General features: G+C 32.0%; 3 protein-coding genes and 1 long non-coding RNA gene across 4 annotated transcripts; 3 read left to right on the top strand and 1 right to left on the bottom strand.

The window, feature by feature from the left end:
• The first annotated feature begins 62 nt into the window (after positions 1–62).
• Positions 63–694, top strand: LOC144547448 (uncharacterized). Its single transcript, XR_013509082.1, has 3 exons — positions 63–171; positions 293–363; positions 503–694. It is a non-coding gene; the product is annotated as an uncharacterized LOC144547448 (long non-coding RNA).
• A 6,786-nt stretch (positions 695–7,480) lies between these two features.
• Positions 7,481–10,933, top strand: LOC144547446 (uncharacterized). The gene is made up of 5 exons (XM_078296099.1): positions 7,481–7,768; positions 7,920–7,988; positions 9,519–9,656; positions 9,770–9,840; positions 10,514–10,933. The coding sequence occupies exons 1-5, from the start codon at positions 7,598–7,600 to the stop codon at positions 10,791–10,793; spliced, it is 729 nt and encodes a 242-aa protein (XP_078152225.1). The 5' UTR covers positions 7,481–7,597; the 3' UTR covers positions 10,794–10,933.
• Positions 10,934–11,287: 354 nt separating this feature from the next.
• Positions 11,288–13,605, bottom strand: LOC144547447 (SNARE-like superfamily protein). Its single transcript, XM_078296100.1, has 6 exons — positions 13,469–13,605; positions 13,255–13,353; positions 13,079–13,129; positions 12,339–12,512; positions 11,623–11,682; positions 11,288–11,520 (listed from the first exon to the last, which is right to left on the bottom strand). The coding sequence occupies exons 1-6, from the start codon at positions 13,469–13,471 to the stop codon at positions 11,479–11,481; spliced, it is 429 nt and encodes a 142-aa protein (XP_078152226.1). The 5' UTR covers positions 13,472–13,605; the 3' UTR covers positions 11,288–11,478.
• Positions 13,606–19,315: 5,710 nt separating this feature from the next.
• LOC144547156 (WEB family protein At1g75720-like) lies at positions 19,316–20,220 on the top strand. The gene is made up of 2 exons (XM_078295750.1): positions 19,316–19,453; positions 19,645–20,220. Exons 1-2 carry the CDS (start codon positions 19,337–19,339, stop codon positions 20,005–20,007), a joined length of 480 nt encoding a protein of 159 aa, XP_078151876.1. The 5' UTR covers positions 19,316–19,336; the 3' UTR covers positions 20,008–20,220.
• Positions 20,221–22,755: the final 2,535 nt, after the last annotated feature.

Here is a 22,755-nt window from a genome sequence, read left to right as displayed (position 1 = left end):
ACCAGTACTAATAATAACTCAATTATCAGACAAGATGATTTATAACTCTTTTGCGTCACATTGAAGGGGGGGAACAGCAAAGGAAAGAAGAAACAGAATACAGTCAAAAGAGAGAAAAAGGTGAAGAAGGTTTATGACCTACCTGGTCAAAAGCATGATCCTCCTGAGGAAGTATGTTCTTCATATTGTTTTTCATTTGTTTATGCTGTAAAATATGATATATATGCTTGCAAACTCGAGAGTTTGCAATGGTTAAATTTGCGTTCTAACAAAAAGGTATAATTAATTGTAGAGGGATCCATTGCGGATATTTTACGAGTCGCTACATATCCAAAATCCTGACAGTGAGATGGCTAAAAATTGGTTAGTCCTTGTTATTTTTCCTTTCCCTTGCTATAGATCTTTTTATTCAGAGGGTTACTTAATTTTTACATTTTTGCATTTTGAATTAGCCAACCCTTGTTATTTACTTAATTTATTTTGTTGTACTTGTTCAATGAAGGATGATGGAGAGGGGTCTACTGCCAGAGGATGAGGCAAGGGAGATCTTTGAGAAGAAAAAACAAAAAGGGAAATCTCCAGCCAAACCACGTGTACCAAGAAAATCACCCGCTGCAAAGGCTCCTGTTAAGCGCTCTCTTGATACTAGCAGTGCAAAAAAGCCAAAAGATAATTCAGCTGGGAGCAAAAAGCTCAAGGATAAGCAGTGATGATTTCAATCCAAAAGTCAAATAGAGGGTTTCTAATTGAACAAATTGACATAGGAGATTTTTACTATTGCTATTTTTAGCAACTCCCAAATGGGGAAAGTTTTTGGTTGTAAATATACTTAGTATTTTTTTTTTCTTTTTGCAAAGTAATATACTTAATTAGTACTTGACAAGTTGCACGTAAAGATAAAGAAGAATTGAGAGATAATATTATTCCGTTTATAAATCCTCTATTTTTTTTATTTTCTTCTTCAGCCCTTTACTTCGTCTAGAAAAAAAAAAACCAGCAACTTTGCCATTGGCAAAACTAAACACGAATTTTTTTTCTTTTTGCTCTCTTATTATTATTATTATTATTATTATTTGTCAAGATGGTTTTTCTAATTTTTTTGGATTTTTATATATCGTTTGGTGTCAACAGTGTCTTGTGATGATTACGACCTTTAATATATTTTCGATTGACAAAAGCAGCATTAATTGTTAAATTATTGGAGGGTGCTAATGAATTTAGCAACAATTTATGAAGATTTGATGAGATTATTTTTTTATAGTTTTATTAATTTTATGTTCCATGTTACCAATTAAGGTGAACTTCGATTTCGTCTTAGACAACAACATCATCTATTACGTACATAGGCCCTATAGTTTGAAAATAATATTTAATTATATCTTAAATTCATTTGACTATATATATATATAGTATTTTCAAAGAAATTATTATTAAAAAAATTATGAAATATATATATTATAATGTTTTAAACATTGTCAAAAAGACAATCCAAGTCAATATATCAATTTGCAAAAATCAAAATACTAGCAATAAATAAATCATTTTAGATGAATTTGTGATAGAAACTTTAGAGAAGGGGTGTATGTATAACTATAACGAACAAGTTTATCAGAATATTTAATTTAACTATTGTACGTAACAGACGAACAACTCATTTTGTTCACAGTATAAAAAAAAATATCTTTTGTCAGTTAAAACCTAAACGTATATTCAAACAAACAAAATTTATGAAATTTATTTACCTATGCACCGTCTCAAATGGTAAATTAAGCACTTGAGAGTCAAAGTCAAGAGCTTAAACTTTGATGTGTCTAATTAAATCGGAATGAGAAATTAAGTCCTATCTTCCCTTTTTCTCTCTATTTTTCTATTTAAAAATAGTAGAAAATGAGATCCGTTGCCTCAAAAGAGTGCATCCACTAAAATTAATTATAAAACAACGGTCTAAGTTTTTTATATAAACATCTTATTGCTTTATATAAGTATTTGATTGATCTATGTAAATACTTCAAAAAAAATGAGAGTGTTTCTTTTCTTAAAAAAAGAAGCAGATTTTGATACGTCTAAATCGACATAACATTAGAAAAAGTTGCATTCCTTTTCATTTCATAAGAGAAAAGTTAAAATTTAATTATGATAATAATAACAGTAACAGTAATATTAAAAGTAATAATAATAGTAATAATAACAATAATAATAATAATAAAGTGAAAAAATAATGTAACTAATATCTTTTAGTTTGGAAAAGCAATAGGTATATTTATATTGACAATAATGACAATAAGTTTAATGCTTATTAATTAAAAAAAAAGTAAAAAAGAAATTTCGGATACGTAATTCATACTTTACATCTATAAAATTAGTTTATATATATATATATATATATATATATATATATATATAGGGTCTGTCTAAATTGCTGCTGGCAGCATTTCAGCAGAGGTGCTGCCGGGGCTATATTTAGCCGTGTGATGTCCAAACAACAAATCCAAACCGTTAGATGTTTAATCTATATTATAATCTACTTGGAGACCAAATTTTACATTTTTTGGAATTTTTTTACTATATATTAAGCTAGTTTGAAAACCGCTGATTTCAGTAAATTTCTGCAGCATTGAAATCAGCGGTTTTCAAACCAGCTTAATATATAGTAAAAAAATTCCAAAAAATGTAAAATTTGGTCTCCAAGTAGATTATAATATAGATTAAACATTTAACGGTTTGGATTTATTGTTTGGACATCACAAAATAAAAAAAACAGCGCAGCACTGTCGATAGAAATGCTGCCGGCAGCAAATTAGCCGCAGCCTATATATATATATAGAGTGTGGCTAATTTGCTACCGGAAGCACTTCGGCCGAGGTGCTTCCGGGGTTATATTTTAGTGTGTGATGATCAAACAACAAATCTAAACCGTTAGATGTTCAATCTATTATAAAATCTGCTTGGAGACCAAATTTTACATTTTTTGGAATTTTTTTACTATTTATTAAGATGGTTTGAAATCGCTGTTTTTTAATGATGCAGAATTTTAATAAAAACAGCAATTTTCAAACCATCTTAATAAGTAGTAAAAAAATTCCAAAAAATGTAAAATTTGGTCTCCAAGCAGATTTTATAATAGATTCAACATCTAACGGTTTAGATTTGTTGTTTGATCATCACACACTAAAATATAACCCCGGAAGCACCTCGGCCGAAGTGCTTCCGGTAGCAAATTAGCCACTCTATATATATATATTAAGAATTGGATGCCAATTGTCTAAGTCAACGAACTATTTAACATTCATAAAAAAATGTTATTCGAATTTCGAACTTATGACCTCTCATGTGGAGAATTATTGTTAAAATTAGTTGTGATAAGATAACAATTAGCTAGCCATTCATTGAATAATTTATAATTTAGTTTTATCAAAAGTTGGTTAGTAATTAAATAATTTTTCAAGTTGAATCAAAAGTTGATGCACGGTCAATTATAAATTTCAAAAGGTTAATAAGAATATTCGGATCATTTCATACTTAAAATTGAGTATTAAATAATAAATTAACTATCAGGAGAGTCATTGTAACTAATTGTATTATAAAGGGTGAGGAGGATTTAATTAAATACTGTTTTTTTGTGTGCTTTCATTTCTAAAACTACAGTCACTTAAAATTTTAAAATTTAAATGTCAAAATAAAACTATTAAATATGATTAATATTATTTTCTTTATGCATACCTAAAATATGATGATATTTCAAATTTATTTTGATTAATATGAAGAGCTTGTAAAAATATAACAATGTAATTAAATTTTTGATGTTTTTTAATCTTATCGCTTCATATAAAACCAAAATCAGAAAGTAATAAATTTGTATTTGTATGTAGAGAAAATAATATATATTACATTTAATGGTTTTATTTTACGCATAAAGTTTAGAAATTTTGTTATTAGCAAATTAAAAAGTGAAGACACAATGGACACAAAAAATGAAATCATTTGAACCCTCATATTTATTAAAATAGTTGACAAATATTTATTACCACAGTAGATATTATTTTTAAAATTTGATGAATATTTTTAACGTTTATTATTATATATACTGTCACATATATAACCCATTATAAATATAACCCTACACTTAAAAGGAAAACTATAGGCGCTCTCAGCACGGACAACTGCTATATATATAGTTCCTTAGTTCTTAACAAAGTTAATTATGACAAGATCAAGATATATACAAAATTGGATATGACAGTTAAATACCACTGTATATATATACTAGTAATTGTGCCCGTACACAACAATGAGAGCAAATTATGTAGTAGAAATCATTAAGCTCCTTAATAAGGAGGAGAGATAATTTAAATCAAATTTGTAGTGAAAAATAGTTAAATATTATATTTATCTACAAGATAACACATGTGAATTCTAGTGTAGTGGTAAGAATTTTGGCACCAACAGAACCCAACTGGGTTCGAATCCCGCCTTTAGCAGAAAAAGAAAAAGGGTGCGCGGTGCACAGGCCGGTCCGCAGGTGCCGTGCGTGGTTCAAAGGCGCGTTCCACGGGTGCGGCGCGCGGTCTACGGGCACTGAGATCATTTGCGGCGCGACCAGTGCATACTTAAGTGTTGAAGCTCATAATTTGAAAAATTCATCTATGTGCGATCTGGAAATTCAACGGCTGAGCATCATTCCGAAAAAAAAAACAGTAAATCATGACCCTTGCAGGATCTAGACATTAAGCTCCTTAATAAGAAGGAGAGATATTGAGATTACAAGTTTGCAACCTCTCTCCTTTCAATATGTTATAATGTTATATATACACCAAATAATTTAATTACCAATGCATCTCTCAATTATTTGATAATTTGTCAGCAGAGACAGCAATTCTAACACAATATCCATTTATGGAGACTGCTACGCTAATTATCTCCAAGATGCACCAATCCAGTGGAGGGAACCCCAAAGAAACTACTTGACTGCCTCCTCAAACTCTCCCCCTCCGGCGCTGCTTCTCGCCATAACTGCATGTCATCATAATCTTCTTTGTCTGCATGTCGGTACTTTTCGGTTTCTACAAGGAAGAGTCGAATCAAAGCCGCTCCGAGTTCAACCTTAATTTACTTGTTTCTCATCGCGTTGTTCCTGTTGTATGCTGCTTAGCGCATGTTTCGGGAAAATTTCATTATGGGGACTAGGCCATTAAATTGGTACGGTCCACAAGTCAAGTTGTAGATGGTGTCAATGGCACTGGTGGCAGTTTATCAGTGATGATGGTGGCAGTCTTCTTGACATTGGCACTAGCACTGGTTTTCTGTACGTAATCCAGTTCTCTATATATGTATGGTGGCAGTCTTCTTGACATTGTGTTTAACTTGTTAGCCACAATTTTATTTATAACTCAATTTTGAATCTCGCTCGAATTTGATGTATAATTTGCTGAGCACCAATGCAGGGACAGGGACGTTTAATATTCTTGCTTTGTGATGTATAAAAAGAGTAGGGTTAAAATGCATCATTGGTTTTGTGCTCCAACCATATTCTACATATCTATTTTTATTTTTAAAATTCAAACAGTCGGTTTGAACCATTCAATATGATATCTATATTAAAATGTCCTTAAAAACCAAATTTTATATTTGTTTGAAAAAAAATTATTATTTTTTTAGATAAGTACAAAATTAATGTTTTTTGATAGTCTGGAAGCAGAGATTTTGTGCCTATCTAAAATAATAGTAAAAAGTTTCTAAAATACATAAAATTTGGTCTCTAAGTACATTTTAATATGGAGATCATGTTGAGCAATTCGGATCGACTATTTGAAGATAGAAATATGGAATATGATTGGAACTCAAAACCAATACTGAATTTTTAACCCTACTCATATAAGAATAATTAATATGTAATTATTTGATTGTAATTTTTCTCTCCTTATTTGGTATGTAAAGAGCATCTACATCCCAGCAACTCAGATGAGTTTCTAAATAACTGTTAACTATTTTTTAGAAATTAAGATTTCTAAACTTTCTAAATCTCAATCCTTAAAACTAATTTTAGGATTTCTATTAAGTCACTTCAGCAATAAATTATAAATTAAGGAGAAACAATTTAAGCCAATTATTTGGCCAGCATAGAGTTTATAAACATTTTTTTAATAAGAAACTTTACTACATAATTTCTAAATAAAAAAACTCTCTCACATCTCTGAAACTGAATTAAAAACTGCCACATCATATTAGAAACTCTAATAATACCAGGGATGTAGGGTTTTGTAAATAAACTTCTTTTTTAAGCTGTTGCACTTTGCATCTTTAAAATTTGGGAATTTGTAGCATGTAAATAGCATTTGATTAGATCCAACCCGTCTAATTAGAATCTGGACCAGATGAACTGCACGAACCCTTTAATATTCATGCGGATTCTGATTAATCGGTTCAGATCTAAACATAAATATTTTGTTACCTTAAATGATATGAATTATTTAATAACTGAGATCCAAATTTATCGTTATTCTAAGAAAAATAGCAACTCCTGCTCTTCATTTTTTTTTAAATCTTTTTAAAAGAGATGGAGAGAGAGGAAAGCGAAGATAGAGAGAAAGAGGAGAGAGATAGGGGTGTCAATGACACTTGTTTACCCATTTACTCTACCCGTATCATATTCGATAAGACGGGTATGGGTAAGATTTTTTTTCGTTAACTTATTGAGTATGGGTATAGGTAAGGATTTCCGTTAGATAAAGGGGTATGGGTACGGGTAAAGGTTATTTCGTACCCGTTGGGTAACGGGTAATTATATAAAACAAATTATATCATAAGAAGAATATTATGCTAAACATTTTACTTTTTTATTTGAATGTTTTATTATTTGGTCAAGGAATTGAATTTGTTAGAAGCAATATTTGTGATTTTGATTTTTTTTTCTTAATAAAGGATTATTACTTAGAATTAATTGCATATTTATATTTTAATTTTATATTAGTAATTGTGATTGCACATGTATCACGTGATAAGTTTTGATAGTTTATTTATAAAAATAATAAAATTATTATATTTGTATTATTCGTTATTCGTCCACTACCATTTTGTTACCCGCTAATTTTAACGGTTATGAGTAGGGTAGGGTAAGGCAAATATTTAATGGGTATGGATAGGATATGGATAGGATATGGATAAGGTTAATTCTTAGACCTTGTTCGGCGACTTGCTAATGAATAAGAATGAGAATAAGAATAAAAAATTTTGAACTAATTTTTACTATTCATCGTGTGAATTTTTTTTTCCCCACATGAATAGTAATCTGCCGAATAGAGCCTTAGTGAATAGTGAGTATGGATATGAAAATGATTTCATCCTATCCGTATCGTATCCATTGACACCCCTAGAGAGAGATCCAGAGGACAGCAAAGAGAGTGGGAATTTTGAAGAGGAGATGATTCCGTTCCCTAATAACTGCCGTTGGATTTTCTTGGATCTACTAAAACACAGGATCCTGAATTTCTTTGCGAACCCCTAGAATCGGGTACGGTCAAGATCTGGCCGTCCATTTGAATCGACCGCTTCGTCTCTATAAACCCCAGAAGCGAAAACCCAAACCGAAAGGGCCTATCTAATGGCGGATAGAGCGGAGAAGGCGGTGGGGAAAGTGAATAAAGAAGGATCGGATGGAGATAGTGACGATAATATCCCTATATCCGCCATTAACAAAGGCAAGAAGAAGGTAGAAGATAGCGACGACGATGAAGTGCCTCTTGCGGTTTCTAGAGCTAAGAAGAAATCCGCCGTTAGTGTTTTTTTTTTTGTAGCGTAGCCCTCTCTGTTACTATTTGTACTATTTAGTTGTTCTTGTTGCTTGGAGCCAAATCATATGGCATATGGTTAATTTTGTTTAGGTTCTTTTTTACTTTAATTAAAATTTTATTTGGGGTCTTTAGGAAATCAAGAAAATAGGGTGGAAGGGCAATTCTATTCCTTCTAAGGTGAAGAAAGAGGAAGATTCGAAGGTAATCCCCCCCCCCCCCCCCCCCCCCCCCCCCCCCAATTTAGATTTTATCATCTTGCATCAAGACATTGTTTAGGTAAATAGTTTCTATTATCAGTTAGTCAGTATGTATAAATTATACCAAGTTACTAACATGTACTGGTCTGTGTAATTCAGCATAACCTTCATTTTGAAATTTCTGTTTTGTTGTTGTCTTTTTTTCCCTTTTTTTGTAGGTATGAGAATGTGACAAAAATGTGTGCAGACAAGAGCACTATGTTCTCTGGCTAAATTTTTGGGTATAAGTATGGTTGGTTCACCAAACCTTGTATTGTAAGAGCCAGATGGTGTTTGACACTTTTTACGCACCACCTAGCTTTGGTGCCAAATCATTGGAAGCAGAACCATTGGCTCAGTAGGATCCAGTGAGAATGGTGCGAACATTTTAATTTAGTTCACTCGACAAATTCGACCCATTGGTTGTGTTTCACACTATCTCAATTAGATTCCATAAGAAATTGTAGGATTTCAACATTATTTGATAGCTATCGAAAAGAGATAAAATTGACAAATTTGATCCATTGATTTGGATAGCTCTTGATGCATACCGAAACCAGGTTGAAATGGTGCAAATTTTGTGTGCACGTAATGCACGTTATTTATAAATATTCAATCATATAGTTTGTTATTCTAACGTTATAAAAATATTATCACTATTTAACTTTATTTGCACCAATTTTGTAAAAGCTCTCATCTATGAGAAGGTTCAAAAGAAGATTTGAATCTATTGAAGTTGTTAATTTATTAATTGAAGAAAAAAAATATATTGAATCGACCTCATTTTCACCCAGCTCTTAAAATAACCTAAATATAATATTAATGGTACAGTATGTCAAAACAGTTTTTTGACTGGAACTAGTTCCACTTTTGTAAATTTTGAAATGCAGCTGTAGTTTCAAGGCATAACTGTAAGTTTATTGGCCACAAAAGAAAGGAATTTTATGCAAAAGTCACATTTTCTTTGCCTCATCGCATGCAACATTCATTATAGTGGGTAGTCCCTGATTTTACATGTTATTTTGGCAACCACCAAATTCACCAAATGGGTGTTGTTTTCCATTCTTTTTCTTGGTGTGGTCCTAAGGTTGTAATTTTGTTTCTTATGTTCATTGTTTTTCTAAAACCTCAAACCTAAGCCTCTTAAATAAAGAAGTGATTTTGAGGATAAGGGAGCATTATGTCTTACCGGTCAATTCTTGTAAGCGTGGCTTCTGCCATACAGGTCTGCTACTCTGGTCCATATCCAGTTCATACCACTTAGTATATTGTGAGTTACTAACCTAGGTTTCTGGCCATTCTGGTAAGCTCCTGCTGATAATGTGTTCATGTTGTACTAGAAATAACCAACACTATATTGTTCCCGCCAGGTTTGTGCATCAGGTGTCATGCTGTACCAGACATGAACAACACATGTTGTACCAGTACTAATGAGAACTCAATTATCAGACAAGATGATTTATAACTTTTTGTATCACAATTGGAGGGTTTGCAGAAGAAGGGAGAGAATAAGAAGGAGAACAGCAAAGGAAAGGAGAAACAGAATAAGAAGTCTAGTTCTGATAAAGTTAAAAGAGAAAGGGTGAAGAAGGTTTATGACCTACCTGGTCAAAAGCATGATCCTCCTGACGAAGTATGTTCTTCATATTTGTTTTCCTTTGTTTATGCTGTAAAATATGATATCCTTGGAAACTTGAGTTTTGCTATTGTTATATTTGTTTGTTCTAACAAAAGGTATAATTGTAGAGGGATCCATTGCGGATATTTTATGAGTCACTATATAACCAAGTTCCTGACAGTGAGATGGCTGCAATTTGGTTAGTTCTTATTATTTTTCCTTCCCTTGCTATAGATATTTTTTGTTGAGAAAAGCAGCATTTCCATACTACCTGTTTAATTAGGAGTTGCAAATAGTCTCAACAAAATACATAACAATTTTTTTTAACTTCACTGGTCTAACTAGTGTTTATCTTTTTTAACTTGTCAGCACAATTAGCATAGCAAACCCACGATGGTTACTTTTACATTTTTGCATTTTTAAGCCAAACCTTCAATAAGCCTCTTTCTGCGCCAGTCCTCTCACAATGGCCCTGATGTCTTGGTTTTATTATTGAGAAGCACATCTTTTGATATCAACCAAACTTAGCAAAAAAATTTGGAAGAAATGAACTACACTTGGCATATTTTTTAGAGGGCTACTTTACATTTGTGCATTTCTAAGCCAACCCTTCACTAACCCTTTTTCTCAGCCATCTATCCAGTAATGTACCAGATTTAGCTGGTATATCAATTTGCATTGCTACGTCCCACATGGTTAGGTATCAAGGCATGTATAAACTTGCTATACTTTTAGTGTTAGGTTTTTTTTTTTTTTTTTTTTTTTGTACCCTTAATCCTTCTCCCATAAAAATATATATAGATAAAGATTGCTTGAGCTTTTTTGTACACTTCTTGTTATTTACTTTGTTTTGTTGTACTTTTTCAATGAAGGATGATGGAGTGGGGTCTACTGCCAGAGAATGAGGCAAAGAAGGTCTTTGAGAAGAAAAAACAAAAAGGGATATCATCTCCAGCCAAACCACTTTCAGCAAGAAAATCACCAGCTGCAAATGGCCCTGTTAAGCAGTCTCTTAGCATTACAAAAAATACAAAAGATAATTCAGCTAAGAGCAAAAAACGCAAGGCAGGCAGTGACTCGGAAGATAGCAGCGATGATTTTCTTGCTTCTTTAAAACTAAATCCAAAAAAGAAACAGAGGGTTTCTAATTGACAGAGGAGATTTTTACTAATGATTTTTGTTTTTTGCAACTCCCAAATGGGGAAAATGTTTGGTTGTAGGATCTGAGATACATTTGTTAGCACCTCATATTGACATTCTTCTTGTTCTTCTAGTTTGGAAGGGCAGCATCATTGAAGTTCATTTTAGGGTTCTTAGTGTGGTTCATTTAACAAGTTGATTATTTTCTCTATCATAAATTTTATGCTTGCCTATGTTTTGATACTAGAAACATCATCCTTGAATATAATTGCCTTATTTCTCATGACAGAGAACTTTGGATGGTGTAATCAGTCAGTTGTCCCCTATTGTGCTTTAGGAAATATATTTTGTTTGTTTACATTCTGTTTCTGCATACTTTCAGTAAACATACAAAATCTGCCTTGTATGAAATACCTTTTCATCAGTTACACAACTTCAGGTCTAACAGAGAAACGTGTGTACATTTATTTTGTATCTTCAACATGATGAATCGAACTCAAAACGACTTGAACATTGGGAACTCAAATAATTGATTCTTAAAAAAGGAAAAAAGTTTCAAATATTTTACAACTAGAGAGTTAAAACCTTACACCAGAGTGTGAAAATTACAATAGCAACCCTCAGTGATGAGCACAAAAATATATGCTTGAATCACTAAAAAAAAAATATTGAACAAAGATGACAAAAGAGCAAGCTTTCATTCTTGCTTCTCCAATTCCCCCATTCTTTCTATGATTGCCTGAAACAAGAATAAGATATTCAGATGTAATATGAAATTTATTTTAGCACAACAGCATAAAGTATGTTACAAGAAAAATAATTTAGTTTTTAATGTTCTTACCCTCTTACTCGTCTCTTGTAGCTCACCAGCAAGGATAAACTCATCCAATATCAGATACACCTTCAAGCAATATAGAACACATTAATTAGGAGTTTAGGACCAATCAGTTTTGATAGAAAGAGTTGGATAGATAAAATTGTAGAGCTATTTTTCCAATTTAACAAGGTCTTTAGACTCTTTACGGACAAAAAGCTGGACCGTCTTTGCTTCGCACAATTTTCTTTTTTGAAGTCTTGACAGTGGCTGTCAAGGTCGATTACAAGGCTTCACACAATAATACATTGGCTTAAAGCCTTAAACAGGATTCCAGAACTAGCTTAAATAAAAGATACTTCAGAGAAATGAACAATGACCCTCTGCTGTCCATTGTGCAATCCTCAATATAACTTCAATTGTCTTAGACAGCGAGTTAACCCAATATAATGTACAATATCCTAAGTGTGCAAAAAATTAATCTTTTTCAAAAATCTTTTGCTAATTTCCATTAACTCTTTTCTGAAATCCACTGAGAGAGATTCCAAATTAAAGCAATGCTTTCTGTGGCAAAGTTACAGAATGGGCAACTTTGTCCAGGGAAAACCAGAGTTTGAATGGAACAAATGGTTAAGACCACATTTTGTAACAACAAAAAATTAGAGGTTTCTTATGATGAGAATAGTTGGTTTTCATATTTTTGGGCCACAAAGATAAGTAAAAAAGAAAAAGAAATTGGTCACCTTGTGAAAATTGAAGACTAGATCAAGCTCGCAAACATTGCTAAAGAAATGGTCTAAAATCTCAACAAATAGATGGATACACTCGAGGTATGCCAATTCATTGTCAGTTATATCAACACACATTGAGAAAAATAGCCCTGCATATCTCCTGTATATTACTTTATGGGTCCTAAACTGCAAGAATTACAAAAGAAAATTGATGATCATAAATCTTTGAAAGCACCAATAGTTTCTAAAAAACGGAATCATTTTCATCATGCCAATCATCCATACCTTACTAATTTATTCAGGAACACCCTTATACCCAAGAAAGGGAAATTTTAAGGATAATACAGAAGGGAGTGTTGAGGAAAATCTTTCCATTTTTAAAGAGCATAATGAAGTTTTCTGAGACAAATGGGGGTACATGTTCACATTTTAAAGGGGTAGGTCTGATTTGACATTATTTACGGGCAAATACTGCCTCATTTAGAGAAAATATGGTGTTAACAGATACACTAAGGATGAGGCATAAATTTCTTATGCAGTTAAAAATTGAGAAAAGTAACTCCTGCTAAAATGTAAGCAGCACAGTATCTTCTATTTATCTAGGAATATAAAGTGGATCATCTGCACATCATCAATTGATGCTTATTAAAATTAGTTTAATTGATTCTGGACAGAATTATGATTAGTGAGTAAATTAGTTAACAAGAAAGAGCAGCATTAGATCTAATAAATGATAAATCATAGTAATTTACCTCCACAAAATTGGTGAATTTGGGATCCCTGTTCACCACGAGCCTATGCACCTAAGCACAGAAAAACCAATTTTTTTAACTCACTTGCAATATTACATAATTGTGCCAAAAAAATAAAAATAAAAAGGATGGCAAACGAGCTGTGTAAAGAATAGAGAGAAAATAATATTGCGCACCTCGTATTCAACCTTGTGCTTCTCTGAATCTTCCAATGGTACGTAATATTTGGCAAGACGAGTCTTCCCTTGGCGATTTTGAAGCAGTATAAATCGGATCTGAGAAATAAGAACAGGAACAGATATCAACCATCAGTATTTCTCAGCTGGTTTTCACATAAGAGTTGAGAGAAACAACATTAATATGCGCAAAACTAAAGCAATTTGGTATTACCATTATTGATAGCTTCGGATTGATCGATCCCCTCTTCCTTTCTCCTCGTTCACTTGTGTAGAAAAGTAATAGTCGTAAAGATTTGGGTCAAACTGCAAGATACAATCCAGAGAAAAGAAAACCGGGAACCCAGTGGTTTTGGTTTTTACTACGGATAGACCGGGTGTACAGAGCACCGACGATTTGATGGAACCATCCAAATTAGAGGTTTGCTGTCGGGTAGGGGCTGGGCGGTCCGGCAAATCCGGGCACGGACACGGGTAGGCAAGGGCACGGGTATCACGGGTAGACGGATATTACGGACCGGGCATCACGGATTTTTTTTTCAAAAACCGTGCCCTATCCATCTTATATCCGTGCCCGTTGTACCCTTGGGGGGTAGGGCGGTCCGGTCCGGATTTTTTTTTTTATGTTTTTTTTTAAAGTGTCATATCAAAATTATTACATATTTATAATTCGACTTTTAAAATCTAAATAGTTCAATATCAAATAGAAGGAATTGTTTGGGAATAATATTGTGGGATATATTTTTTTATTTTTTATTTCTGATCAATTTATTTTCGGATTTTTAATTTTAATAATTACTATTTATATATTGTGCAATCAGCTATAATAACACTCGAAAAAATAATTTACCGTTTAAATTATTAATTTTCAGTATGAAGTGACTGGAATATTCTTGATAAATTTATTATTGCTTGAATATTTTTATAAATTTAATAGTCTGCAGTTTTCAATGTTAATTTTGAATTAATAATAATTTCTTATTTCGAATGTTTGTAATTTTTCACGTACAGAAAATAGTTTTTTCAATTTTAATAACTTCCGAATATATATCTTTCCTATGAAAATAAAATAAAACATGCAAACTCAGAGATAAAAAGCTTGAATAGCAAACGATTCATATGTGTTAAAGAAACTAATAACAACATAAATTAGCTAAGTATCTTTACAAGATCAATATTTGTATTTAATGCATCTAGTTTAAATATATTTCAAACAAACAATTAGTTATACGTCAATTTTTTAATAATTATATGTCAAAGCATGAAAGCAACTAGTTTGGTATTAAAATATGCTTAAAGCTAATAATATATTTAGTTTGGTATTAAAATATGCTTAAAGCTAATAATATATTTGTTAGAAGAAAGTTTTAAGTACTGAATATGGATTTTTCCGACTAATTGACCGATAATTTCCTGTTATGTCCGGTTATTTTCGATTATTTCTGATTAATCGCTTAACGGTACCATGTCCGTCCGAGAACCGCATGCCGTTATTTACAACACTGTTTATTATTAACAATAGCATTCTTCTTATCAACATTTAGCTAATTATTTATATAGTTCTTTCTAAACATATATAGTTGTAATTCATCAAGGTATATCTGGTGATAGTACGAAAATGTAATTATAGTCTATCAAATTACTTTCATATAATTATTCAGATGCACATTTAAAATTTTAACCACATAAGTGTTAAAGAAACTAATAACAACATAAATTAGCTAAGTATCTTTACAAGATCAATATTTGTATTAAATGCATCTAGTTTAAATATATTTAAAACAAACAATTAGTTATACGTCAATTTTTTAATAATTATATGTCAAAGCATGAAAGCAACTAGTTTGGTATAAAAATATGCTTAAAGATAATAATATATTTGTTAGATTAAACTTTTAAGTACTGAACATAACGAGAAGTTAACATAAGATTGAGACTTAAAAGTAAACTAAAAGTACATATGTTTTTAATTGTATACTTTGTATACAAATCAGGTACCGTCAAAATTATTCGTCATCCGAGGTATTATATTAAATGTGCAAAATACTGAAGTAGACTTAGGCAAAACAATCACATGATCCGGATTGAAGAGTCCAAATCTGATGCTACAACTAAAATTTTAACATACTTTTCAAGGATGAAGTCAAATTTTCGAATTATTTGGATCAAATACATATGAAAATAAATTATATATATTTTTTTCATAGAGAATAGGGTCAAAGTTTCTACTATCAAACGTCTCTATTTTTATAATATAAAAAATAAAATTTATTTGTTACATAAGTAATTTAATATATTTTTAATATAAATTTGAAAAAGAAAATTATTCATGTAATTTAAATTTTGTTGGTTTGACAAAAAAAAATTATATTAATAAAAAGAGAGTAATTTTCTGGCAATTGTAGAGATGGTGATATATACTCATCACATGCAAAACAATTGTAAAAAAATTTGTGACACTTTAAGACAAATTGTTAATTTAGCCAGATTGCTAAATTAGTATTGCTTTATACCCTTGTAATTATATTACAAATGTCACGTTAGTGGTGATATTCTTTTGTAAGAGGGATCACATAGTATTACTTTATAAAATTGCAACACAAATAGACTAATTGAATTGAAAGAAAAAAAAAACTACAAGAAACATACATTTGAAAAATTTTGAAACGGGGGAGGGGGAATTTCAAAATTTTTGAAATTCAAAAATAAAATGGGTCAGGTAGGGTACAACGGGTGGGGTACACGGGTTCACGGGTTTCTGGTCCGGTCCGGACGGGCACCGGTTCACGGCGGTCCTGGTACACCCGAGTTTTTGCTCCAAAAATCGGGTCCGGTCCGTTTAATACTCATGTACCCGTTTACCTATGTATATCCAGACTCGGGCACAGGTACCTCGAACAGCGGGCACGGGTGGACCGAGCATAGGCTGCCCCAGGCAGGTGTTACCAAACCTCTAATCCAAATGATGAAATTTGAAGATCGATTATACATTTTTTTAAGAATAAATATATCATCTCTCCGTTGTTAAATAACTGGACATGTCCAGTAAATATCCAACCCGTAGTCCCGTACCATACATCTGATCCGACCCAATCAGTCTAGACTCTAGATGAACGGTCTCTATCATAAACAGCTCCTGGCCCATTGGTCCATATCCAGGTACCAATAACTCGTTAGAATAATGCTTCGAACAATTGAAAATGTACCCAGATAATGCGTTTGACACAAGACCTGACTTGACTGCCAAAATTTGGAGAAGACAACTGGATTAATTTTGCATCAATGTAATACAACGGCATCATTCGTAAAAAAAAAAGGTTTTTAATTAAATAGAAATATATATATATATATATACACACACACAATCTCAAACTATGTAAAATTAAGACTTCAGAGTAGTAACTTTAGGACCATGATATGTCTTATCATGATCATAATATCAACAAACTTGCACCTAATTTTAAGACTATATTTTAAAAAGATAACCAATAGAAAAAAGGATACATATAGAGTTTTGAATCATGAGATTATTATATGGATAGAGTGACAGTTTTTTTTTATTATTATTCAGAAGCAGGGGCGGAACCAGGGCCTGGGCCAGCCTGGGCCCTGGCCCCCCCTTGACCCAGATAACATACAGAAATTTTTTTTTGCTTATGGGCCCTTGACACCCTCAGCCCATTGCACTGGAGATAAACATTTTCGCTGCCGCATCTTCTCGCATCTTGCCATCTTGGCTTTTTAATACTTGATTAAAAAAATACTTTCTTTTTGTAGTTTTGTTGAGCCGCTGGGAGACAAAGGAGTAAAACAAAAAAAAAGATTTCATTTCATTTGGTTGTTTCCGCTGGGGTCAGAGAGCAAAACAAAAAAAAAAACCCTCATTCGCTATTTGCCTATTTCGCTTCTTCATTTGGTTGAGCCGGTGGGAGCCTGGGATCAAGCTGAAAGTTCGCTTCTTCACTAGAGAAAGAAGAGCCTCATTCCTTCGACTCAACACACGAACCAGTAGGCAGCACCGCAGCAACCCCTTCTCCTCTTCTTTCATTTTTTTTTTTTTGTAAGATCTCAATTTCTAGTTGTAATTAATCAATTGAATTAATGTTTGCATAATTCATGTAGAATTGAAATGGTTTGGTTAATTATTGCTTGAATTCTTGAATTTCACTCCTTGCTCATTTTCTCAATTTCATTCTTGAATTGTTGAATTGAGAATTGAAATGTTGGAAGCATTGAATTGTGCTTGAATTAAATCTGTGAGAGAGAACTGAAGATTGAAATTAAGATTAAGCCGTACTTTGGATGAAATCAATCTTGCCGATCTACAATAAAGTCCCATATTTGTTTTTATGACTTACATATGTCATTAATGGTTTTATTTTTATCTGTTGAATTGTACGATTCTTGTTTATTCATTGTCATTTTTTTTTTGTAAAATTGTAGGAATGGAGAAGTATTACAAACCTACGTCAAGAAGCAGTGAAACTGAAAGTAGTTCGCAAAAGAAAGCACGTGTCGAGTTGAGTCCAAGTGATATAATTGCCGATCCAGGACTTCGCAAACCAATTGACAAGTATGACAATGAAATTAGAGAACAAGTTAGAAGAGCATACTTGTTGAATGGTCCAACTCAACCAATTAGCCATACTTTTCCTCGTAAAAAACAAGGAGATCATTTCAGGAGTTTTCAAGAATTATGGTTCAAGAAGTTTGATTGGTTAGAATATAGTGTAGAAAACGATTTAATCGTGTAACATGAAACTAAAATTGATATCCTGAGAAACTAGTTAGGCCCCCCTATCGATCATTCCTGGTTACGCCACTGTTCAGAAGTATGAAGTAGATCTTACAAAAATTCATAGTACATTGCTGCACATCATGTGAAATTTATGAGAAAGAATGAAGGTTAATTGATCTAATTTTATTTAGTGGTCTGCTCCCAACTTAATTTAATTAGCTAGCTGCCTGAATTAATTTGAATTTTACCATTCGCATCTCATTTCCAGCAAATTGGGGACAAATTGGATGCAATTGGCAATTGGGTACAATTCCCACCTGAACATCAATGTATACATGATTTGGTGTAAATATTGGAGAAAAAAAAATGAAAATAGTGTGCTTTATACAAAATATTTAGTAACCGATGCAATGCTATCATGGTGTTATAGTATTTTTAGACTTTGAACACTATACTATGAGATAAAAGTGCGTTATTTTAGCTATGACTGCTATAATGTACACTATGCTACATAGGCTTTTATATAAAAGCTCAAACTGAAAACCAATTTTAAAAATCAATTTTTTCAAGGTTCGTATTGATTTTTCTTTTAAATATAAAAGTATAGATTTATTCCATGATGCTTATTTTTTTTTAATAGAAAATAGTTTATGTCATGATGCTTAGATTATTTTGAATAGAAAAATATAAATAATTTATGATATTATTAGAGATATTTTGAATAGCAATTTGCACTTTGTACTGGTTCGATATTAATATTCTAATTCCTTGATTAATTTTGTGTTACTTATTGCTCTATGAGACTTTAGATAATGTTGATAATTAATAAAAATATAAAATATAATTTCTTAAACAAGAAACGCTATGTGTGATAGTTTTCGCTATATATAGTTACGATATTTGCTTTAGCTTTTTTTTTAGCATTTTCGCTATGATATAATAATTGCTATTTAAAACCTTGGCTATGACACAAGATGCCACCTGCTTGAAAATTACAAACATAAACATTTTTTTTTGTTCATTTGATACATCCATTCAAATACAGTCCCATTTTTACTGCTACTGAAATATCATTAGTCATGTAGCAAGTATAACATGTATATACAGGGTATGCTATTTGTTCGCCCAATAGAATTTTCTCTTAATATATAAGAACTTGAAAGTGAAGTAGAAGCAAAGCAATAAAGCCAACGTCCTGGCCCCTGTTATCTTTCTTTGTATTGCACTGGCTGATGTGCTCTCAACTACTAAGTACAATTAATTGGCAGCCTCTATGTGCATCATACATTTAAGTTGTAAACAGATACACACCAGATTATGGGTGGTGGAAAGAAAATTTCCGTGATGCCGGATAGAGTGACAATCGACATGTCAGTGCCTTTTCGATCAGTGAAGGAGGCGGTGGCATTATTTGGAGAAGGGATCATCGCCTCTCAGGTCATCACAAGCCAGCTTAGTAAGGTACAGCTCCATTTTTATAAAATCATTTTTGGTGTAACCAAATGGCCCTTAATTAATTGAAGGTAAATTAATGTATAATTTATTGAACCCTTCAATAACTAATTATGGTATGGTTAATGCATCATTATAAATTCTGTTAAGGAAATAGAAGTGAATTTCAATTTCTGTTCTCTCTGGTTTCTGTTAACTAGATGCAAACTACAAGAGAAAATACGCGTTGTCGCTCTTCATGTTTGGATTCTATAGCAATTCAATTAGAAGAAGCAAAGCAAGAAATCAAGAGAGAACAAGAAAAGGGAGCGCAAATGGCTATGAAAATACTCACAATTGAGGAAGAACTCAAAAGTACCAACAGAAGGCTCAAGGAATTGAAAGATAGATCATGCGTTGCTGTTAATCCAATAATGCCAAAGACTAGAGAATTAGAGAATTCTATCGACCGAAAGAAAAGGCATGTTACCTTTTCTGATCCACTATTTGCTGAAATACTGAATATTATTGTACAAGACAAAATGCGAGATGCAAGTCGCATCCAAGGGAAGTTTGCCAGGTGAAGAAATGCGAGAGACGTCTCTTCCTATACTGCAGTTATTTTCTTGAACTAGTGTCAATGGAATTTGTATTTGCAAGAGGCGTGTGAAATGTTTGATGCTTGTTATACATTTATCATCCTTAAGATTCATTTTTTTTTTAAATAGTACAGATTATGTTTCTATTAGCATGGCTTGTAAGAAAGTTTGTGATTATATGGACTGTCTTGGAAGCTATGATGATTCACGTGCCTTAATTAACCTCGGCTGTTGCAATTATACTTTAATTTAATTATACTCGTAGCTCCCTCTATAAAATAAAATTACACGATTCTTTATTTTCTAGCCTCCTCATCTCAATATTCTAGTTCCGCCCCTGTGTATAAGTGTATCTTGAGTGAGGTTATGGTACTATGTATAGCGCGGATTGCTCTGTACAACGGATAAATATTTTTATTTTCAAAATCCTAACGGTTGATCCAAATAGTTTAACATGGTCTTCATATGAATATGTACTTGTAAACTAAATTTTACATTTTTTAGATTTTTTTTTTTACTATTTTTTTAGATGGGTAGAAAATCAGGGGCGGACCAAGAATTTTCGTCAAGTTGCAAAAAAATATCGAATCAGATTTAAATCCGTTAACTAATTAAGTACTCGATAAAAAACAATGTTTTAACTTATACTTTTCAATACTCTGACTTGTAATTTCTAATTTTCTAACCTATAATTCTAATTATCAATCATAATTCAGGAAATTTATTTTAATTTTAACTCTAAATTTAACCTGAATTACAAATCAAATATTCAGAGAGGGGTAAAAAAAAATATTGATGACTTAATTTTTATATAATTTATCTAATTATTTATTGATGACTTCCTCAATTTTTTTTATAGTTATGCATTTCTGTTGCAAGTTCTTTTTTGTCATATTCTTTTGTTTCTTTTAGATCAGACTTAAAAATATTATCTTTACATTTGAGTAGTGAAATAGATGAAGGAAACAAGGAAAAGAAATTGGGATATGGGGATTTTACCTTTTTAGGAACTATTTTGTTTGTCAAATTCTATTCTTTTAAATTTGACCGCTACTTGTTAGGTGGCGCCTAACTTCATTTCTAGAAATGATTGATAGTACTAGGTAATACGCAATTCAGGACAATTTATATCAAAGTCCAAGAATAACACAGCCATCAAAAGTATAGACAAAAACCAAATTGGATATATAGCACATTACAAAAGAAGTCATGTTTCTTTAGTTTGGAGGAGAGGATGACCTTGAAAGAACCAAATGACTAGGTATTTGCTAATACATGCATCTCTCTCCTAGGATCACGAGTCCGGATCCTCTCATGTAACTCAAATTTGGAGTTTGGATCCGAACCGTCTGATCAGAACTCGACCAAACCAATCCGATGTGGTATGCACAAGGTTTCTTTAATATTCGTGCCAAAGCAAAGCGGACAGTCCAGATTTATACTAAAAATTTGAATTACTTCTGGTGATGTGAATTCAAAGGATGACAGCTCCGTAGGAAATCACATGTTTTTTTAATGTTTCATGTAGAAAAGCCTGAAATTATTTTTTTGGGCTGAAGTGTGACTCGAGCCCGTTTCTCATAAATGTATTCTTTCCATGTCTAAAAATTTTCATAGAAATTTGGGGCCGATAGAGAAAGAAGGTCAAAAACCAAACATTAGGATTTGCCGTTGGAATTTGATCAACTGGACAAATGAATCGCACCAAGTTCGAATGAAATTATTGTACATAAACAAACTTGATTCTATATATTATTGATATCACATACATACTACATGTCTATGGTTGGTTTCTTAATAAGGCGTAAACTGTGTTTTAGATATATTTGCCACTGTTTAAGCATAAAATTCCACTTTTACTAAAATAAAATGTATATAGAGAGAGAGAGAGACAGAGGACACAGACACAAATAAAGCTGAAAATTTCGTGGAGAACCGTTTCGATATTTCATTATTTAATCAGTAAATTGGGACGAACATTTCAACATCAAAATGTCAGTACATGTATTTACGATGGAGAAGTCAAAAGAAGAAAAATTAAATGCAACGATCAAAGGACCAAGCACCGAAAGACAAAAATGCATGCATCATCATTTTGTGATCTCTAATATATAATGGAGTGTCATATATTTTTGTAATTTAACAATCAGAAGATAGGATTAGGTTTAAATTAGATGAATGCAACTTCTTCTTTTTTATGAGGTAGATGAATGCAACTTGGAAATGTGTGACTGGGGTTTCGTACTAACCTAAGAAAGGACAGGATATGAGGTTCCTTTTGGTCGGTTGAATTGAATAAAATTCATGGACTAGGCATGAGCTTCGTTCTATGTGCATCTTTCTCTCTCTCTCTCTACACATGTAACCCATGTGTGGGGAGAACAAAATATAATTCTTTGTTTGGAAAAAAGAAATTGATTCTGGCATGTTCTCTCATGCAGTATTTCTGGAAAAATTAACGGCTCAATGACTTATATACATATGGCTTACGCATAAGCTATGGCTTAGTCAATTTTTTTTTTTTTTTTGAGAAACCGGTTTAGTCAAATTTTATCTTATATATTGGTCAAAATTATTCAAAATTCAAAATTCGCAATATGATTTTTAAAAGGAATTAGAAGAAAGTAACGTTTTCTGATACCAATTTCGTACTAGTTTGCAAAAAATATCATAATTATAACTATATATATGAAATATATATACTACATTTAGCATAATTAACAGACGACATCT

The sequence above is a fragment of the Carex rostrata genome, chromosome 31 (assembly GCF_964058835.1).
Source record: "Carex rostrata chromosome 31, lpCarRost1.2, whole genome shotgun sequence".
NCBI lineage: Eukaryota > Viridiplantae > Streptophyta > Magnoliopsida > Poales > Cyperaceae > Carex > Carex rostrata.
Note: the sequence above shows the minus strand (reverse complement) of the source record. Positions and strands in the feature narration are given on the sequence as shown.

Bases quoted from the DNA above. Each gene is read 5' to 3' on its own strand.
- LOC144547447 (XM_078296100.1), bottom strand. The intron at 13,130-13,254 runs GTGCGCAATATT...TTCTGTGCTTAG, and splicing joins AGCACAAGGTTGAATACGAG to GTGCATAGGCTCGTGGTGAA. The intron at 12,513-13,078 runs GTAAATTACTAT...TAATTCTTGCAG, and splicing joins AATTCACCAATTTTGTGGAG to TTTAGGACCCATAAAGTAAT.
- LOC144547446 (XM_078296099.1), top strand. From the start codon at position 7,598: ATGGCGGATAGAGCGGAGAAGGCGGTGGGGAAAGTGAATAAAGAAGGA. The intron at 7,989-9,518 runs GTAATCCCCCCC...GAGGGTTTGCAG, and splicing joins AGAAAGAGGAAGATTCGAAG to AAGAAGGGAGAGAATAAGAA. The intron at 9,841-10,513 runs GTTAGTTCTTAT...TTTTCAATGAAG, and splicing joins AGTGAGATGGCTGCAATTTG to GATGATGGAGTGGGGTCTAC.
- LOC144547156 (XM_078295750.1), top strand. From the start codon at position 19,337: ATGCCGGATAGAGTGACAATCGACATGTCAGTGCCTTTTCGATCAGTG. The intron at 19,454-19,644 runs GTACAGCTCCAT...TCTGTTAACTAG, and splicing joins TCACAAGCCAGCTTAGTAAG to ATGCAAACTACAAGAGAAAA.